Source organism: Cricetulus griseus (assembly GCF_003668045.3).
Source record: "Cricetulus griseus strain 17A/GY chromosome 1 unlocalized genomic scaffold, alternate assembly CriGri-PICRH-1.0 chr1_1, whole genome shotgun sequence".
NCBI lineage: Eukaryota > Metazoa > Chordata > Mammalia > Rodentia > Cricetidae > Cricetulus > Cricetulus griseus.
In genome coordinates, this window is record NW_023276807.1 from 27,710,409 (window position 1) to 27,730,721 (window position 20,313).

Here is a 20,313-nt window from a genome sequence, read left to right on the forward strand (position 1 = left end):
AGTCTGGGGGCCTGAGTTTGAGCTCTGAGACCCACATAGAGGAAACTGAAAATTAACGCTTACCCATTGTCCTCTAATTTACATACAGAGACTAAGTAAGATAAAAAAGAATCACCACAATAAAATAACAATAAAGCATTGATTTAATTATTTGAGAACTAAAATAAAAATTGCAGAACTCTGGTTTTCCAGTACCTATCGTTTTAAACATAATCTTGAGTGAAGCATTTATTGTTTCTAGATTTCAAATTTCTTCATTGTAATAAGATTAAATTAATTATATATAAAAATTCTAGGATTATAAACATATGCCTATTGAAAATATGGATGCAACATATCTTATATGCCATTTTTATAACTTCATATACACCTGTATGTGAATTTCAGGTTTTCATGAAAGATCAGATTATAGTCCAGGTGTCTGGAATGGTTCATGGGTAAGGTTTGGTCTTCTGATGACAGTTGTTCATCCATCCTAGACCAATGAGAAGGAAAACTGGAAAATGCAAATTCTCAGACCCTGCCAGGTGTTCACTGCATTAGGAGCTATGGGGGAGGAGTCAGAATCTGGGCTGCAACCTCTCCTCCTGGAGACTCTGATAAACAGGAAGCTGTGAGAACCACTCCATAGGCACACTCCAGGGAAGAACTATAGCTTAATGTCACCATCAGTACCAGCAATCAGTCACTGAAGGGGAAAATGGCAGGTCCTCTACCAAGAGCTCCGATAGGTTGGTCAGACATGCAGCTGGGAGCAGGAGTTTTTAAAAAAGTAGGGACTGGCATGGGTGGAAACTATGGAGCAGAAGGCCAATGACCCCAGGTTAAATCACTCTTTCTCTTAGGCCAGGAATGGCTGGCTTTACAGACTTTTTCCCTGAAGTGCATCATAACAGAAGACATACACCCTCTATCTGAGACACAGCTACTGGGACCCCAGCCACCAGAGTCCAGGGAAAAAGAGAACATTCTTGGAGTTTCTCTGAGCTAAAGCTGAGCTTGTCTAGAGAAGGCCGCAGGGGTGAGAATAAGCCTATGGAAACGACAAGGCAAGAACTCAGCATGGACACTCTTCAGGAGGTTTATAGAGGCTGTGTTGTCATCCAGGACATTTCCCTGGGAGGGAAATCCCCGGCTTTGCAACTTCCTGGCCAGGGTGAGGGCCACCAGTCGGCTGTAACCTTTCCTGCGATGGTCAGGTAGGGTGTAGCCATGACACATGGTGGCAAACTGGTCTGTGATACCCCAGGACACCGGGTTTCCCTTCTCATCGCGCACACACACACTGGGAAAGCAGGCGATGAGTTTAGCTATGTACTGCAGGCACTGATGATTGCCACCACGAGACCAGGTCCGGTTGAGGAGATCAGCATCTGAGACACTCAGGTAGGTGAGTCTCGGGGAAGGCCCATTTCTAGAAAATAAATAAATAAATAAACAAATAAATAAATGGGCCCCCAGAGTCACGTGACCACCAACCGCTACCCTTTTCGTACTGATTTAAAATGGAAACCATCTCCGAGACTATGTCTGGTTTTTCAAGAATTTAGAGTCTAAACACTTCCCACTTGAAAGATGAAACATTCATAGCAAATTTAGTTCTATGCCTACTTGTTTTCGAGAGCTCTGCAGACTGCAGTGTGACCGACACTGCTGCTGCATCTTCACTCTCTAGAAGAAGAAGTACAACTTAATTTGGGTTTGGGTTGCTTTTATAGTGATGTAGAAGGATAACTGACTCTTAGGATTCAGCCTCTTAGGAGCAGGCAGCTGACCGGAATCACCTCCAAAGGAGGCAGACATCTAGCTGTTTTTTTGTTTTTGTTTTTGTTTTTTTTTTTTGAGACAGGGTCTCTCACTGAACCCAAGTTGACTGATTCAGCTTGACTGGATGGCCAGCAAGCTTCAGAGAGGTTCTTATTTGCCCCAGAGCAATAGGTGTTTGTTGCCACAACCAACTTTTAAGTGGGTGCTGGGATTTCCAACTTAGGTATTTGAGTTATCTACTGAAAGACCAGCTCGGAATGCTTCTGCATGTCCCCTGCCCGCTGCCTCTCTGTCTTCCCCGCCTGTGCGGTGCTGGGTGTTCTCTCTGGAGCAGGCGGGATGGGCTGGGAAGGATGGGGGCGGGAGGAGAGTTGGCCGAGGAGGAAACGGGGCGCTGCGCACATGCTGGGCAGGGGACATCACCCGGGCTCGCGCCCTGGGCCACCCGGGGCCCCCGGCTTCTGGGGCGAAGTAACCCGGCCGATCGTCCCTGTGCGCAGCGGCTGCTGAGCCAGAAGGGCCGCCCAGGGTAGGGTAGGAGTCCGGAGCAGTTGACCGAGGGCAGCGCGGCGAGGCGGGGACTGAGCAGGGCAGGGCCAGGGTGCGGCCAGGGGCTGGAGAGTGCAGCGCGGGCGGCGCCTGGAAGGGGAACTTGAGCTGGGAGAGGCAGAGCAGCGGTGCTGCTTGTCCAGGAGCTGCGAGCGGGGAGCCGCCTCCAAGGCCAAGGACACGGGGGCCGCGGAGCCGCCGGGGCGCTCCCGCCGCCCTGCTTCCCCTCATCCCGCTGTCCCTGCTGCAGCTGCGATTGCAGATGTTGGGGGGCACCCCTTGAAAGACCCCCGCCGCCGGCCTCCACTTCCCCCGCCGCCACACGCCCTGCAACCGGCTCCCTCCCAAGCCTTCACCCCGGCGGGGCTCGCGCCCCCGGCCCGCCCCGCCTGGCACCGCGCTCCCGCCCGATGGGAACACTCCGTCCCAAGGTCAGCCATCTGGACGTGGAGGGAGGAACTGCCGAGTCTGTTGTACCCAAGATGAGATAGAGCCAAGGCCCTTCGCCTAATTATCAAACCTTGAGAAAATGCTCTGTACCTCATTAAATTGTCCAATAGAATCCCTGTAACTATGCTTTTCACTTCTGCACCGTGCTTTTTGCTATATAAGGACCTCTCTCCCTTGGCTCGGGGCGCTTGGCCTAACAGAAGCTAAGCCGCCCCGGGTTCCCGAGTCTCTAATAAAGCCTCTTGCTTTTTGCATCCAAGTTCGTGTTCTCGCTGATTCCTGGGTGCGGGTCTCCTTCTACGAAAGTACCTCTGCGGGGGTCTTTCACTACCTCTCCCGCTCGTAGACCCCAATTCTTGAGAAGAGATTGAGGTCTAGGAAGCATAAGCTAAAAGGAAGATGCTAGTGATGTAAGACCTCCAAAAAAGAAAGAAGAGGCAATGCAGACCCACACACTGACAGTGTTCTCAAGGACCACCTAAAGCTAAACTTCCTGTGATCAGTTCTTGGCCTCAGAACTCACTTGTGTGTTTTATTTCAACTATGTTCAAAATGGAATCATGATGGTTCTACTGTAAAGGACAGACAGAAAAGAAAGACAGAAAGGGAGAGGGATATATTTAAATCATGTAGTCCTGTGTCCTTAAAAGCTCAACAAAAATCAGTAATACACCGCTAGCTTTAAACATCATAAACCTCAACAACCCTAGACTCAGATCTCAGGGATTATTTAGAATTATATCACAAACGAGGGAACCAAGAAATGACTTTTCTATGTGTGCTCTACAGACTATGAAAATGCAGCTTTCATGAGCTCACTGACTATAGACGAAGACACAAATTTGATTTTCAGAAAAATAATAAGAATATTCTAACATTGTTGGTGGGACTTCCATAATAGTAAATCCGTCCCCAAATGTAGTACTTGTTTTACATACAGGAAATTGTGGTCTGGCACAGATGAAACAGGATTAAAATGGACAGCCTTGAAGGAAGCCAGCTTTATATCCAAATCCAATAGCTTTGCATTGGCAACAGTTTTGGAAACAGCATATAATTCACTTTGCAACCCTGGATAATGAAAGACACAAAACCACAGTCATTTATTTCAGCAGTTGTATGCCAAATGTCATCAATACCACGGTTTGATACCCTATCATGTCTTAACCATGATATAGTTAGTAATATATGTATTAATACAGGTATTCTCTAGTTGATCTACAAATGAAATCATGTTGTCATCACCAGTCATGGTTTTCCACTTCTGCTGGAAATATCTCAAGAGAGTTTGGAATTTCTTACTGGAAGTTTTATTTGTTAATAATCTTAATGCCTCAGATTAAATTTCTTGAAGAGAATTGTCTTTTTTGTACTTATAGCTTTAAAATTAAAAATCAACTGTTTATAAGAGTTGAAATGTTATTTAGGTAAGGTGTGATGGTTAATTTCATCTTGACAACACAGACTCACTTGGGAAAAGAGTCTCACTAAGGATTGACTACCTTGGGGTTAGCCTGTGGGCAGGTCTGTGCAGTTTTGTCTTAATAAGTTAACTGATGTGGCGAGAACCAGCCCTCCATGGGTGGCACCATTCAGCAGGCATTGTGCCTAAAGTGTTTAAGAGCAGAGGAATGAAACTGAATGCAAGCAGCTTAGTAAGTGACCATGTATATGCAGAAGCTTGCTTCTCTGTTCTTGACTATGGATGTAATGTTGGAAGTTAGAGCCTTGACTTTCCCCCAGGGATGGATGATGACCTGGAGTTGAAGGCTGAAATAAACTCCCTTTTCCCCTAAATTATTGTTTGTCATAGTTTTATCATCCACAGAGATGAGTCTAGAATACAAGGAAATTTTAAAGTTTCTTGTCCATTTCCACAGTGTCCATCATGGTCTTCCAGTTGTATCCTGGGCTTGGAAGCTTGAGCTCAGCTAACCACCCAGGCCCCACTCATTTCTCACAGCCACACTACATTATTTACACCTCTTTGTTTGATATTTATTTAAGGGTGTTCTGGGAACTATCCCCTGCCCCAGTGGACAAAAATATGATTTGGTTTGGCGTCTCTTCTTAAGAGCAACAACATTATACTTCTCTCCAAGTCCCCATGGTTTGGTCTGTTCTTTTTTTTTTTTTTTTTTTTTTTTTCCTTTCAAGACAGGGTTTCTCTGTGGCTTTGGAGGCTGTCCTGGAACTAGCTCTGATAGACCAGGCTGGTCTCAAACTCACAGAGATCCACCCGCCTCTGCCTCCCAAGTGCTGTGTTCTTAGAGCTACAGCATTACACTTCTCTCTAAGACCCTATTTTCTAGTCTTTGCAGTCTGACTCTTGGTGGACAGAACTCCCTGTAACTTCACTTTGTCTCTTCTAGTTACACTATGGAACTCTGTTTTCCTCCCCATTGTGAGCTACTTCTCAGTATGGCCTTGAGGCTACAATTAGGTGAGAAGGCATAATGAACATTGTGTGATGACTGAACCTTGACACCTTCCTCTGAGAGCTAAGCCTCAGTAAAGACTAGGAACTTTACAAGTTAATGCTACTAAAATTACAGCTGTAATGGTTAGTATCCCTTATTACAAGACTGAGTTATATCTAAGTAATCAAAAGGTTTGTGTTCTATTGTGTTTTGAAACAGTGTGCTTTATATGTAGTCCGTGTGACTTAGGCAGGCCTTAAACTGGGATCCTTTTGCCTCTACCTCACAAGCACTGGGATTACAAGTAGGTGTCCACATACCCAACACTAAAAAGATTTTTCTCTATAAGATAAAAATAAGTGGTCAAAGTCAAAGACAACATACACACTCTAGTATAAAAATAGTTACTTTATAAAACTCAAGTATATCTTAAGTATATATGGACTTGTCTCTTAAGTTTCTACCTCTATATACTGTACATTTATGTAATATCTTTTAAGAGAGAGAGAGTAATAGAGAACAGGAACACATGAGGACACTGACACAGAGGCCAGAAGATGGTGTCAAATCCCTGAAATCACAGGTGGCTGTGTGCTGCCTAACACTAATATTGGTGCTAGAAACTGAACTCTGATCTGGAAGAACAGTGAGAACTTAACAATTGAGCTATTTCTCCAGTCTCCATGATAGGCCTTGCTATACCTCTCTGGTGTACATGATAAAAAAGGAAAATATGAGTGTATAATGTATGCTTTGAACTTGACCTTGTATTTGAAAAACTTGGTCCCAGTTAATAACATCACCATCTTCCAATAGCTGTTGGTAAGCTCTGACATCTTTGTAGAACACAGCGTATGCATTAGTGTAATGGTCAAGGTTATCTGTGTCAGCCTAGGGAAGAAGACATAGTCATGAGCACAACACCCAAGCATATATTCTGTGTAATCCGTGTCCTAGAAAGATTAGCTATTATTACTATCTAGCTGATTTTCAATTGCTCTAATTAGTTAGCTGGAAACAGAGAAACAAGAATGAGGCTAGTATACTATAATGATTTTTTTTCTTGATTCTTTCTTCCAGAACTAAGAAAGATTTAAAATCTTTCAGACTTTTTAGTGTTTACTTTACAAAAATAAAGACTGTAGTGGCCTGCAACTGCAGCCTCAACTGAGAGACTGTTTAGGAGGCTGAGGCAAGAGGATTGCTTGATTCTAAGAGGCTAGCTTGAGGACTACAGCCTCCACCTCAAAACAAAGACAACAGCAGCAAAAGATAAAGAAGAAGTTGGCTGCAAATGTAGCTCAGCAGCAGAGCAGCTGCTCTGCATAGGCCAGACTCTGTTTTCTAGTTTGCTTTCCATAGCTATGAGAAAACACTCTGATCAAAAGACTTGGGGTGGGGTATTTGGCCTACACTTCCTGTTCACAATCCATTACTGAGGGAAGCCGGGCAGCCACTGAAGGAGATAGTGTGGAGGAATGCTTCTTCCTGGCTTTTGTTCAGTTCGCTTTCTTATACGGCCAGAGTCTCCCACACCACAAACTGCTCCCACTCCTACGCCAATCATCACAAACATGGCAACAGGCCAGTGGAACCCGAGCAGTGCCTCAATTGAGACTGTCTCAGATGACTCCAGAACTCTTCACATTAGTATCTTTAACTGATAGTTCCCCCCCCACACACACACACACAGAGAAAAGCTAAAACTCAGTGAGAGCTGTGTGAGAGTGACACCCCTTACAGTCTTCTTTCCTCCGTGGAGGGCATATCATCTTGGATCACTTGAGGTTCTCTTTGGCCTCAGAGGGAGAATGAGGTCATTGGTCTCATTGTGCTGACTACCTTAACTCATTTTTTTTTTTCAAATTCCCAAACTCATCAGTCATAAAAAAATCCCCTACTTGTCCAGGGGGTAGTGGCTCATGCCTGTAATCCCAGCACTTGGAAGTGAAGGGACTGAAATTCCGAATAGGACCCTAGTCTATGTTCAACAACTCCTTCTGTCCCTACTGCCCAGGCACATGGCATGCATGGGTCAGGGGTCGTTCCTTGCTGCCATGAGCACGTGGTGTGGGACAGGACTTTCTCTGCCATGCACCACAGGCTAGGCTTAGAGTGTGCTGCAGCAGAGTCCTCTTGAGGCTGCTGCTCTGAACTCTAACCATTGCTGCGGCACTCACAGCTGAGCCTGGCCGATGTAGGTGAGTTTTTCTATCCCCACCTGCGGGTCTGTGAGGCATGCGAAGTGGGGCTGTCTCTGCCCCAGCTGCCATCCTGCCATGGGTCCTGGCTTGCTGCGGGCAGTTTCCCTGCTCTGAGGGAACATGGCTGCAAGGCCGCCATCTGCCGTCTCTGTGCTCCACACACACATGGTATGCAGGGGGGCCGTGGGGGTCTTTTTCCCACCCCTGCACTGGCCGAGAGTCTGGAGTTACCAGCAGCACCCCTACCCCAGGTCTCTTCCCTGAGCACATGGAGCTCGGGTGAGTGAACTATCTGGTCTGATTTAGATGTTCAAAAAAAAAAAAAAAAAAAAAACAGCCTTAAAGTTATTAAAAACTATGAAAGGGACTTTGATAAAAAATTTTTATATTGACTGAGAAATGAGGGAAAATGTAGGAGACTTAAATAATAAAGAGAGAAAGGGAAAGAGAAATTTGTCTAAGAATGTCTAAGAAAATAAGAGAAATAAACTAAAGGTATATAGAAAATTATAGAGAGTTAAAGAAAGTCGTAGAAGGTCAGAGAAAAGGTTGTTAAAAGAGAAAAATGTAAACTGTTTGCTATGGTTTCTCATGTCTACAAATAATAAATTTAAAAATGGTAATATAAGTTAAAATTTTAACCATATTGAGCTAATTCTGTTTTAAAAGTTCTGCTTATTTCTCAAATAATTTATGTATACTTGTTTTAAAATGTTCTGTTTCCTGGTTCAACCTAAGTTCTGTTACAAGCATGTAGCTAAATAAAATGGAGCAAGTTCCCGCTAGCCACATGGCAAACTGGTTACATGGCTGACTGGTAGCCATTTTGCTGAAGTTGAAAAAAAAAATATTTAAACCGCCATCTTGACTAAAGGTGACCACATGGAAATTAGGGGTACCATCTTAGAAACAAGTTTTTCAGTTAAGATTTAAAATGTTAATGCTTCTATATATTACAGAAAGACATTAAGGAAATTTAAATTTCTTTTTTAAAACCAGTTTTTTTAATGTTTGTTTTTATTAATGTTTGTACTTAAAGAGCTTCAATTTAGAATCATTTTTAAGCAAAGCCTGACAATGTAAAGTTCTTGTTTTATAAAAGCTGCTAATCTATTATAAGATGTTACAGTTTATGTTTTCAGAAGTTTAGGGCGTTGATGGCACATGCCTTTAATCCTGCCACTTGGAGGCAGAGTCGGGTGGATCTCTGTGAATTTGAGGCCAGCCTGGTCTACAGAGTTAGTTCCAGGACAGGCAGGACTGTTACACAGAGAAACACTGTCTCAGAAATAAGTTTAAACAAAGCAGCTAAAATAGGTACATGTAGCTACTATTTAAGGACTATAAGGTAACTCTATGCAGTCTTAAATTCAGCTGTGCTAAGTTTCAAATATTTTACTAAGTTAAAACCAGTTACAGTCAGGCTGAAAATTAATTACAGAAATAAGACCTTACCTAGCCACCTGTATGCTTCTTGTGTGCTTAAGGCAAGTAACTAAAATAGACAAACAGACCTCTAATGCTTCAGAGATCTTCAGAATATGGCATTTAAATTGTTATCTTTAAAGTTTATAATGTCAGACAGACTACCAGATCCTGACAGTGACCCAAGGTCTCCAAAGAAGATTATGAGGCACCTCAGTTCCTGCACCTGGAACAGTGAGCGAGATGCTCAGATGTGACACCTGCCGCCTGCCAGGACCTGGCCGAGACTGTGGACAAAGCTGCTGGACACTGGAAAATTGATTGCACCCCCTTTGCCTAGACAAAACAAGGTCAGTCTTTTCCATGTCCCTCTTCCACAGAGCAGAAAAAAAACCCTCTCACATTATAGGCCTGGCGAAGATTGCCGTTCTTTGAGACAGCTGCCTCCAGTGGTAATGGAGAAACTTGGGTATGGATAACTGTATATGGACTAGCTTCTGTCACTTTTTAGTAGATTCAGATAGAATATACCCTTCTCAGATCTCTGAGGTATTAATGGTTGTCAGCTTGACAGCATTAGTCAAATCCACTATAGGCTATAGTCAGCATGTTAGCTGATAAAATAGTGACTATCTACTGTTCAGGTACAAGCTCAAGGTTTTTAAGTTTATTTTGGTTGTCATCTAAGTACAAACTTAAAGGGCTTTTCATCAGGCCAAAGGTACCTCTGTCCAATCCATACCTGGCTCTCTGGACAGAAGAAAGATGTACATGCTTATAGCCCAAATCTGTATTTTTGCTACGACTCAAAGTTATAAATATGTTCCTGCTGTTTGAACAGATATCCAGATATCTGTTTTTTCTGCACTGTGGGCTTCAGTAAATAAGTTTTAACCTCTGTTTCTAGTTTAAACATGTCTTAAACAGGTTTCTGCTTCTCGCAGACATCTGAGTATCAGGTGCTGACTACAGGCTGTTCTAAGTAGACTGCGAGCCCTGGACTTGCTGTAGATGTGAACCAGTCCAGCTGATGTGGACACGCCCTGTCTCTGCAACAGAGTCTGCCAAAAGCTCCAGATGGATTCCCCATTGCCTAAATTCCTTTTTTGCTTTTGACTAGCATTTCAACCTTCTGGGATCCCTAACTTTATCCCAAAGTCAGCAGGAAGTAGCTTGGGAAAGAATTCGCTGCCCATTTTCCCTGGTTAAAATGCTAAGTCAGGAGGGACTCCCTTGCATGGGGATGCCAATATCTCTCATTCCCTGATGGGGGCGCTAGAGAGACAGCAATTCCATGATTGGAATTTCCAAAAAAAGAAAATGGGGGAATGAAGGGACCAGCTCCCCTTTCGGCAACCCTAACGGCCAAACACGTGCTTGTCTGACCTTGTCCTAGACACTAGAAAGTCAGATGCCTGCCTTGTGACAAGGAACCAATCAGAAATTAGCTGGTGGCACTATGCTTTACGACCCTGGGTGTACTTTATGGACATTGCACACAGCAATGACGCACAGAGCATAGCAACCACCCTGGGAGGGCCTATGGGCCATAACAACCAGTTGGCCAATCAACACAGGGAAAGCCCTCCAAGCCTGGAGGCACACCAATCCTAAGCCTGTGCGTACCCCTAGACACTCCCCTTACACTGTCCTATAAGATCTCTTGGGAGGCCCTAGGAGCTGTCTTTTGCTAGCCATCCGCCATGGCGGGTGGGTGAAAGATCCGAGCTAACATGGGGTTAGCTCGTTAAATTACAATAAAGCCTCCTGCAGTTTGCAGCAAGCTCTCGAATCTGCCTGGTAATTGGGGTTACTGCAGTCGTGGCCTGGGACTCCGAATACCTGAGTTTTCCAGGGGTCTAACAGAAGGCAGAGGCAGGTGGATCTCTTCAAGTTCCAGTCCAGCCTGGTCTACAAAGTGAGTCCCAGGACAGTCAGAGTTGTTACACAGAGAAACCCTGTTTTGAAAAACGACGACAACAACAACAAAAAGGAATCTCCCGCTAGTGAAGGAGCTAGTTTGTACATATTGTGTACTTCATCTTCTAGAGATTGTGAGGCACTAAGGGCACACTTCCGGGCTAGCAGTCTTCCATATGCCTGAGACTGCAAAGGAGTCTGGTACAAACTAGTGTTAAGACAATGTGTGCCATTATAATGGTCATACCATTCCCTTTATCTATCCTGTTCTTTCTGGTTGGTACCATTTTAACTTTTAACATTTCTTATTGGCTTTTCAGCACTGTACCTCTCTCTGTCGTCGGGTGATGACAGCTTTGAAGTCTGGCCAGGAGTCCAATACTACTTCCTTTTGAAAGGGATTCCCACGATTTATGTTCATCACTGCTCCATAAACCTAAGCCAGGGAACCAGAGACAAGATAATCGTACCACTAGCTATTCCAACTGGATCACCTTCTTCCTGCTCTACTCTAAAGTTACAGATATAGTCACACACATACACGATACGGATTTCTTAGAGTTACCAATTCAAAGACATTTATGGAAACTGATAAGGAATCTGTTAAATCTTGATACTCTACAATCCTGAAGAAGCTGAGTGAATTCTTGGTGACCGAGCACCATTTAATATGAGGGTGATATAAGGAGCTGTTCTGTAGCTTTCCCATCTATTTCCTTCATTAAGAAAAATGTCTGTCCTAACAACATCATGCACACACAGAACTGGTAGAAGTTGCAGCATAGCAAGGATTGTTGAGCTAATATTCATAGTATTTTCATCATCATCATCCTCAAACAGGAAACCTAAATGTCCACCAACTCAAAGGCAATGTCAATGCTCACAGCAGCCCCATTTTTACATTTACTATAATCTTTGATTTATGACATCTTTCATACTGTCACAGAGTGATCAGCAGTTGCTCTTGGATTTTAGATTGGAGGCTTGAGTGACCAAGAGGTAACAAACCTACATTTAGACTTCAGTCTTCAAGTATATTCTCACCTTCGGTGCCACCAAATTCACAATCTTCCATCATTTAAAACATGATACTTCAGAAATAACATAGTCTGCCATGGCCCACATTACTCTACAGAGTCCTCTAGAGCAACAGAAGGATGGCAGGAACAAACTGGGAAACTAACATGTGCTCATCAGAGAAGAGCAGGAATAGCCACACATCTGACATTGTCTCCGAAATTAATACAATAGAGAAACTTAGTAGGATGAGGCTTACACTACCTTGAGTGATTCAGGAAAATGACTCTTCAACATTTTCTCCAGTGTAAGTAATTTGGTGGAGCAATTTAGCACCAGCATCCTCTCCAAAGTTATATACTTCCACACCTAACTAGAAAATTGAAGATAGACATATAATTTTTCTGCCTCTGAACATTTACTCCTACTGGGAATATGCTTGGATGCTATTTTCTTTTGGTATAATGCTAATTTTTCCTCTTAAGAGGATGGAGATGAAAGGTGGGGAGGCTTGAGGGGAGTAAATCAACAAATATGTGGAAATGGAGATCACTAGATCTTGTCCTTTAAAGGGTGGTGGTGGGGCACATCCACTATATTCTGATCATCCCCAGGTGGGAACTTGTAAGAGCTGTGCTTTTACAGTTATGTATGTTTGATTCAGTTAGTTGTAAATAGTTTGTTGGCAGGAAGAGGGGAAGGCCTTCCTGGTTTGTCATTTTCCCTACAGTCACCTGCCATGTAAGTTCCAAGTTATACAAGAGAAATACAGATACCCATGGACCAATGGACACAGGGAGGAAGGAGAAATAACTGGGTTTGATGCAGTAAAAGCCCCAACTCTTTCAGAGCCGATGGTATCCCTAGCTCTGAAGGCCCCTCCTCTTCTGGAGGAACTATAATGCTTGTCAACAAACATTACCTTTAGTTTGTCCTGAACTCTTTCCTGTCTCTTAATTGAAGGATAACATGAAATCAAATGCTAGCTATGACATTCCCTAAATGCTGTGTAATATTTTTTTTGAACGCAGGTAAATGTATTTATATCTCTATCTCTCTATATAAAATTAAGTTGCAATTAAAATTAAGGCAAATGGAAAATAAGCTATAAAAGGAATACAGCTGAGACAAAGTTTGGTCTATGAACATAGACTACGGTCCTGAAGATCGAATATTATTCCTAGGTTCCATATGTGGTAACTGGCTGCCTTCTCATTAAGATTTATTTATAACTGCTGAATCAATACTGGCAATGTTGTGGCAGTTATCTGTAGATGTGCAAAGAGCAATAAAAACTGTCTCCTGAAGCACATTTCCAGTTCAGTTCAACAAAGAACTTGATTATCCTATTTCCTTTCTCATGAAAGTGCTATTTTTTACTTACTTTAAATATTTTTCTTTCTTCCTTTTTTGTTTTAGCAATTTTCTGTTTAAAATGTGAGGATAAGCAGTGGTGCAGTGCTTGGCCCTACAAGGGACAGCTATGTTACTCTCTCTAAGGCTCAGGGAGTATAGAAGTGGGGGTAGGAAGAAAGAGCCAGAGGGTGGGAGATATGCAGCAAAAGATGTTTCGTTGACATGACATGACAGGCTGTTGCACTCATGGACTTACTGTGATTGTGGTTATCTGTATAAGATTAGACCTGTCAACATTTCATCATGGATAGGTGGTGAGAGGTTCCACATCTCTGTGATTGACTGTTGGCAATTAACAGGTGTTAGGGGAGTGTGTGTTATTTTCTTCAGTGGTGTAACCATTGATGAGTGCCCCTTGATCCAGTGAATGACCTCCCACCCATGTTCAAGGGAAGGGAACTCTAATTAAATGCATCGGCCTTGCACAAAAGGAAGACATGAAAGGCAGGGGGGTGGGGTGAGAGGGGGTTGGGGGTTGGGGTGGAGGCTCATTAAGAACTCCACTGCTTAGATATTACTAAGTGCAAGGAGGCTGTGATGACTTGCAGGCAAAGCATGTTAGGTAAGCATGAGTTTTAGTGTTACTAACCAGTTCAATGAGAGCCAATGAAAAATACGTATCCAATAAACAATGTCTGTAAACAAAAAGAACATACAAAGTGAGGTCATGTATTACTTGTGAATGAAAGCAGTCTTGTAGGAACCTACCCCTGCTCCACTAGGAGCAATGCCTCAGTATTAGTTAAATCAGTGTTCTACATGATGTTACAGACTAAAACCCCCCACAATGAGAAATGGCAGACTGGGAGCTCACATTTGACACTACACTTTCCAGTAGTTAACACGGAGAGAAACAAACATGGTTAGGTACTGCTTCAGCACTCTATAAAATTACTCCATGTTCTTCCCTGTCAGTTGCTTGTTTTTGCATGCCTGCCATCTCTACATTGCAGTCCAGTTTCCAATATTCAAAACCTTCCTGGACCAGCCTCCCTTCCAGGTTCAGCTCTGGACCAGCCTCCCTTCCAGGTTCAGCTCTTGGAACCAACAAATTACTCAGGTGAAAAATTAAAATCAGACACTTCCCCGGGCATTACACACGATACTAATTTTAAAACACAAGGTGTGAAAATGCCTGATAATAAACAGTGATGAATTTTGTAGGTAATCTTCATTAAATGTGAAGATTACATTAATGCCACAAAATAAAATATGGTAATTGCCATAGATGGAGAAAACACCTTTTACACACACACACACACACACACACACACACACACACACACACACACACACACACAGACACACACACACACACAGTGGTAAAATTACCAGAATGTCATATCCTTCCTACTCCACTACAGGTCCCCAATAACCAGAGTGTCTTCTAGAATTGGAAAGAACAGATGTATAACCCATTTAAGTAAACTTCTACCAATATGCTCACACACAAAGTCTTGACAAGGAAAATAAGTTTTTCAAGTTTTAAGAACTCAAGCTGTTTTAGGGATATTGTTTATCAACGAAGAAAAAGTACTTGGAAAATCTCCTTGATTAACCATACAATGGACGCATGACTCTCTTGGAAAATGGTTTTTATAAACAAGTAAAACATAATTTGTTTTCATGACGGTACACCATTTATACCACAATGGCCAGCATCTCTCTCTCTCTCTCTCTCTCTCTCTCTCTCTCTCTCTCTCTCTCTTTCTCTCTTTTCAGGGGAGAGCTCATATGAACATAGGCTCCACTACCATAAATTATGCAATTCACCTTCCCAAATTTGCAGAAATTTTAGAGTCACTACATGCCAGATGATCTTTGGAGCCTTGCCCTAGGAATACTCCCTTCCCTATTATGGTATCTTTGCAGCCAGTAAGCTTTAAATTGTATTTCAATTACAATTACTAATTTCAATCTGTTTTTAATCTTCTAGGGCTACCCTAACAAATCACTACAACTGGAGTCATTTAACACAAGGTCCTCTTCCACAGCCCTGGAGGCTAAGAGTCAGGGAAGGGTTTGGTAGGCATGCTGTTGTTGCTCTAGGCAAGAGTCCTTAACTCAGCCCTCCCAGCCTTTGGAAGTTGCTGAGTGCAGACTCCAGTTCACAGAACCGTGTCTAGGGAAGTTCCTTGTTGAAGAGAACAGCAATGAATACATGGCCCTCAATGAAATGTCAATTTCAAGGCTACTATTTTAGGAACTCATAGTTGTTTTCTGGGACCACAGATTTACAAGTTCTAAAAACATTTTCCTTCAGCTGTGACTCTTTGGAGGCAGCTCTGATTTCTGATTTTGATATAAACACCATGAAGCAGGAAAAAAAATTGAAAACTAAAACAAAGAAGCAAACGAAAAACCCAAAACAAAACAAAACAAAAAACACAAACAACAAAAGGCCCCTCAACAGTTAAGTTCACAATTGCTGTGTTTTCGATCTCTTTCTTTGGCACTTTAGACTTTGAGGGAAATCAATAAAAATTAAGGTTAAAAATATGATCTTTGTCATTCCTTTTTAAACAAAGTAATTTTCTTTTGAGGACCTGTATTCCACTGCTCGTAATCACCACATATTAAAGGACTGCTGGTTCAGATGACGCATCTTTTTTATTCAAGTTGTAATCCCACCACAGCGCAGTGGGAAACTTTGTAATGCTTATTTCCCCACGGAAAATTTAAAGAGAGAAATGAAATCACAGAGAAGTGTTCTTTCCTGTAAATCTAATAATTGATTGAATCTATAAAAGGTGACTATCTTTTCTATGTCTCTCCTTCCTCCCTAATGATAGACTAATGACTTAGAGGGTATTATTTTATTACATACCTTGCTGTTGAGAGTTCAGTCGGAAACAGGTGTTTTAGCTGTGTCACCATGCAGAGCTCTTTCTGTATAAATGGTAAACTTATACATCTGAGCTACTTTCCTAATTAAGCCTTAGTGGAAACAGGAGGGAGAGTGGCCACACCTAGGCAAGGGGCGGGATTTATGCAGGGCCTAATAATAATCATCTCAAATACAGCACAGGTATTTTCAATCCATTTCTTTTCAACCCCATCTAGTCTTGTAGTGCAAAATCCAGTATGAATCTTGAGTAGGAGGTGGCTAGTAAGATTTAGACATGCAGTGTGCCTATTCATCAGAATCCTATGAGGGGAGGGGTGAAAGACAGGTAAAGGGGGTTCAATAGGAAAATAGTATTTGTACCGACTTCTCGGATGTTTTTAAATTGTTTTCAAGAAAATTATTTTGTTGCCCTAAACTTCCAAGGCTAAAAGGTCTCAGAAAAGGGTACTGGTGGAACTGAGAGTCATTTTGGGAATTTTAATTCTTTCCCCATATTCTGTTAAATGAAAAGGCAAGCTTCGAATTTCCACCACCGAGTGGCACTTACTGAGCATCTCGACACAGTTGGAAAACAACTGCAGAAATGTGTCCATGGCACTCAGCGAGTGCTTGCACAAAGCGGTCACAGAGGAGGGCACTGTTTACCATCTTAGCTGCTAAGACTAGGTAAGTTAGGACATTCTTCATAGAAGACACTGGTCTAAGGAATAAAACGAGTAACCAGCAATTTGAGAAGCCATTATGCCAATTACTTTGTGCTAATGTTAGATACTGGTATACTGGTAAACAAAAATGTAAGACATTTAAAGGCAATCAATATACCGCTTTTTTGTGGTCCTAAGAGTTTGCTAAGTAGTTTTTTTTTTTTTTTTTAAGTAAATAGAAAGAAATATAGAATGAGTTTGAGGCTACCCTGGTCTACACAGAGATTTACAGGACAGCCAGGGCTATGCAGGGAAACCCTGTCTGGGGGAAAAAAAAAAAAAGAAAAGAAAATATAGACTAAAAAAATAAACTGATACTGTTATCGCAGAGTAGAACTATGCACATGTAGAGCATCCAAGGGAATTATTTAAAGTTAGAGGTCAGGTTATTTATGGCTTTTGACAGCTAAACATCTCCTGCAATGTACGTGATATCCCAAACAAGTGTCCTGAGTAACATCAGAATGGTTGCTTTTGGCTTGAGGGAAAATAACAAAGGCAAAGTGCCCATCCCAGGAAAAATGAATTGGTTGAAGATGTTTATTCTGCAGTATGGCCTTTATAGTAAGGTGAACACTGAACTCCAAACTTAAAGAAAATGTGTGTGTGAGCGAATGTGAAATAAATATAAAAGGGATTTCCCCCAGAAAACACAAGTGATAAATATGTACTTCACTTATTTCCAAAGAAAAACAAACATCCATGCCGCTGTAAGGGGATCCACAGATATTTAGTAGTTCTGTCCAGTTGTAGTTCATAAAATTTCTAAGAAGTCAAGGCTCAACTATATTGTCCACTTCCAAATTCTGTCACTATTTATGACCTTAAGACAGGTATTTATCTTTCTGGGTCTTCAGTTTATCTACTGAATGGATATAATATTGAATATTATGAGGCTTAATCCCCATTTTGTTGTTAAGAGATTAACTATTGATATGTGACAGGTATGTGCTTGTGTTTGAGGGTATACACACACACACAGACACAGACATACAAATACACAATGGCATGTCAGCCCTCTAACATTTTAATGGTCACCAAGTTCCCTTTGTCATATTTATCTCATTTGAAAATGGGCATTTATTTTAAGAACTTCCTTGGAAATGAAAATTGTTGCAATTGGCCAAGACATACCTTTTCTATTGGTCTACAAACGATTTCATTTAAAAATGAATTCTAAAGATTGGCACAAGTTCCAGGCCAGCCTAGGCTGCAAAGTGAGACCCTTTCTCAAAAAACTCCAAGAAGGCAGACTCCTAAGCTGACCCAAAGTGGCTGCGGGGTCATTTAGTAGTAAAGAAATGTGCAAATGGGCTGCTTTGTAAGAAAAGCTCATTTGAACACATAGGGCTCACACCTGTAGATACGCTATCGCTCAACTGGGAAATTTGAATTTCTCTCTGTATTTGCTCTCCTTCTTTCTTTTCTCTTTCTTAAAGTCTAATATTTCTCGACAATGAATGAAATGTGAGAAGGCTTATACATGTTTAGGAAAGAAGCCAATGCGAACAATTCAAATGCTAAATTTTGGCAGGTGCAAACTGCATATTTTCGGTAAACAGAGAATGAACTGAAATGATATCCAACCAAATACAACAACTCCTTTAATGGTAAACTCTACCACAGGTGTTTCGCAGTAAACAGAGCCCAATTGTTGAAGAAATGCCCAACAGAGCTGGCAGGGAAGGGAGAGGCTTACATAACGAATTTTAAATGACTGACATGTCACGGAGGCTGTAATTTACCTGTATAGTAGTTTTCCAAAACAGTTATACCAAGTTATTATCCTATGGCATTTTACTGAATACTTACTTCCTTGTTAGTTTAATTGAAGTTTTCATTCTGAGTTCAAAATAATTAATAAACATTTGCCACCTAATTGGTGAAAGAGCTTATATTTTGTGTCTATTGGATCATTTGAAGGTTGAGTATCTTTCAAATATTTTTTCACTTTAAAACTTTCCCTTTAAGAATTAATCAATTTACTCTTGGTATTTCACTTATACCTATTTTGTGGTTCTTTATATATAAGACTTATTTTAATATATGTTGAGTTCCCTAGTGTGTACAGTGTATCCAGTATCAGGCTTGGCTCTTAAATCTTTCTGAAAACCATCAGAGCGTCATACAGTTATCACTTTTTATTACAGTGTTATCTTTGTTTGCTAGGTCACTGGGTATTGCTACACTGACACCTGTTCATTCCCACCTTATTTAGTTTCTTGGCTTCTATTTGAATATTGGCCATGTATTTATCTCAAATCATTCATAAAACATATGTAAAAATAAAGCATAAAAAAACCAAACCAAAACCAAAACCCTGTATGTTTCTGATTGTTATGTCCCAGGGAGTAGCACAGATCCAAGTTAAAGGCTATACCTTCCAAAGCTACAATTCCAAAGCTAAAATTCTAGTTGACTTGAAATCATCTATCAAGCAGATATTCTGAGGAAAACAGCATTCTGGTATAAACGCTTTAGCTAATGTCTTGGTGTTCTATTAATCTAAAAGCTTGAAGTTTTCAGTTGCTAAGTGCGGGGTTTTATGGCACTCTGTGCATCTATTCCTTTCCTGAAGTTTTCCTGACCATTACTTCTGAAGATGAACCTGGTTCTGATTCATTGGAACTGAGCAGCTACAGGATTCGCAAGACACGATTTCCCTCTCTATATAGTAGACATCAATCCCAACATTTAACTGCAGGTAAATTCCTGGGAGCTCTGCTTGGGGGTATTAATTTCCTTAGTAAAGCAACAAAAAAATTCCTTACTAGAAACTTTTCTTACTGAAAATTTAATTGCAATTGTAAGTAGGTTAAAAAAAAAATCCAAGTCAATGTACTACAATTGCTTAGAGAAGATTTTTGACCGGCTTACAGAGTTATTTCTGCAAATACATAAACTTACCATGAGGCAAGGTTTATGCAAAAAGACTTTGGTGGGATACAGCTTAATATAACTAATGCTGTCTTGGTCAAAATTGCCACCTTGCCTGTGAGCTGGTCTGGCACATCTCTTATAGTTGCTATGAGATCAACACCCATGGTGGGCGCTAACACAGGCCATCTCCTGACACATATTAACAGCTTCTCAGAAAGCCCAGGTACATTTGGTTAGCTGTGGGCCACTTCTGTGTAGCTCCCCACAGCCACCTTTCTTTCTACTGCTGGGTGCCGGAAATTCCTATCTAGCCACCAGCTATACTGGTACCGGCAGGGCCTCATTCATTACAGTTTACAGCGGTTCGTAATCCTCGACTGTCACATCCTCTGCTCATCTTAGTGCCTTCTACCTTTGGCAGTCAGTTCTTCTATGCTGGCTTTCCCCCAAACTGTTTTCTTTCTTGCCATTTTAAGGGATAGATATATTTATCATCTACTTAGAGGATGCTTTGATGATAGCAGAAAATGACCAAGCAGTCAAGAATCAAAGGACCAAAATGTTTTTACCTTCAAAATAAAAACATCTGGAAAAAAAAATAGCAGTACTACCATAAAGATCAGGGATTTAAATAGGCATTTGGGATTGTTCAAGTTCTATATGACCAGACAGAAAATGTAGGCTATTAGCTAAAGGGAGAAACACACTCACGT

The 20,313-nt window shown here is 41.6% G+C and overlaps 1 protein-coding gene across 1 annotated transcript; it reads right to left on the minus strand.

The window, feature by feature from the left end:
* Positions 1-142: 142 nt before the first annotated feature.
* Positions 143-20,249, minus strand: Glyatl3 (glycine-N-acyltransferase like 3). Its single transcript, XM_027387482.2, has 6 exons — positions 13,758-20,249; positions 12,017-12,125; positions 11,064-11,171; positions 5,951-6,077; positions 3,705-3,837; positions 143-1,414 (listed from the first exon to the last, which is right to left on the minus strand). Exons 2-6 carry the CDS (start codon positions 12,092-12,094, stop codon positions 988-990), a joined length of 873 nt encoding a protein of 290 aa, XP_027243283.1. The 5' UTR covers positions 12,095-12,125; positions 13,758-20,249; the 3' UTR covers positions 143-987.
* Positions 20,250-20,313: the final 64 nt, after the last annotated feature.

Bases quoted from the DNA above. Each gene is read 5' to 3' on its own strand.
- Glyatl3 (XM_027387482.2), bottom strand. From the start codon at position 12,094: ATGCTGGTGCTAAATTGCTCCACCAAATTACTTACACTGGAGAAAATG. The intron at 11,172-12,016 runs GTAGTGTAAGCC...TCCCTGGCTTAG, and splicing joins ATTTTCCTGAATCACTCAAG to GTTTATGGAGCAGTGATGAA. The intron at 1,415-3,704 runs GTATGTAAAACA...TTTATTTTCTAG, and splicing joins GTGCCAGACCACAATTTCCT to AAATGGGCCTTCCCCGAGAC.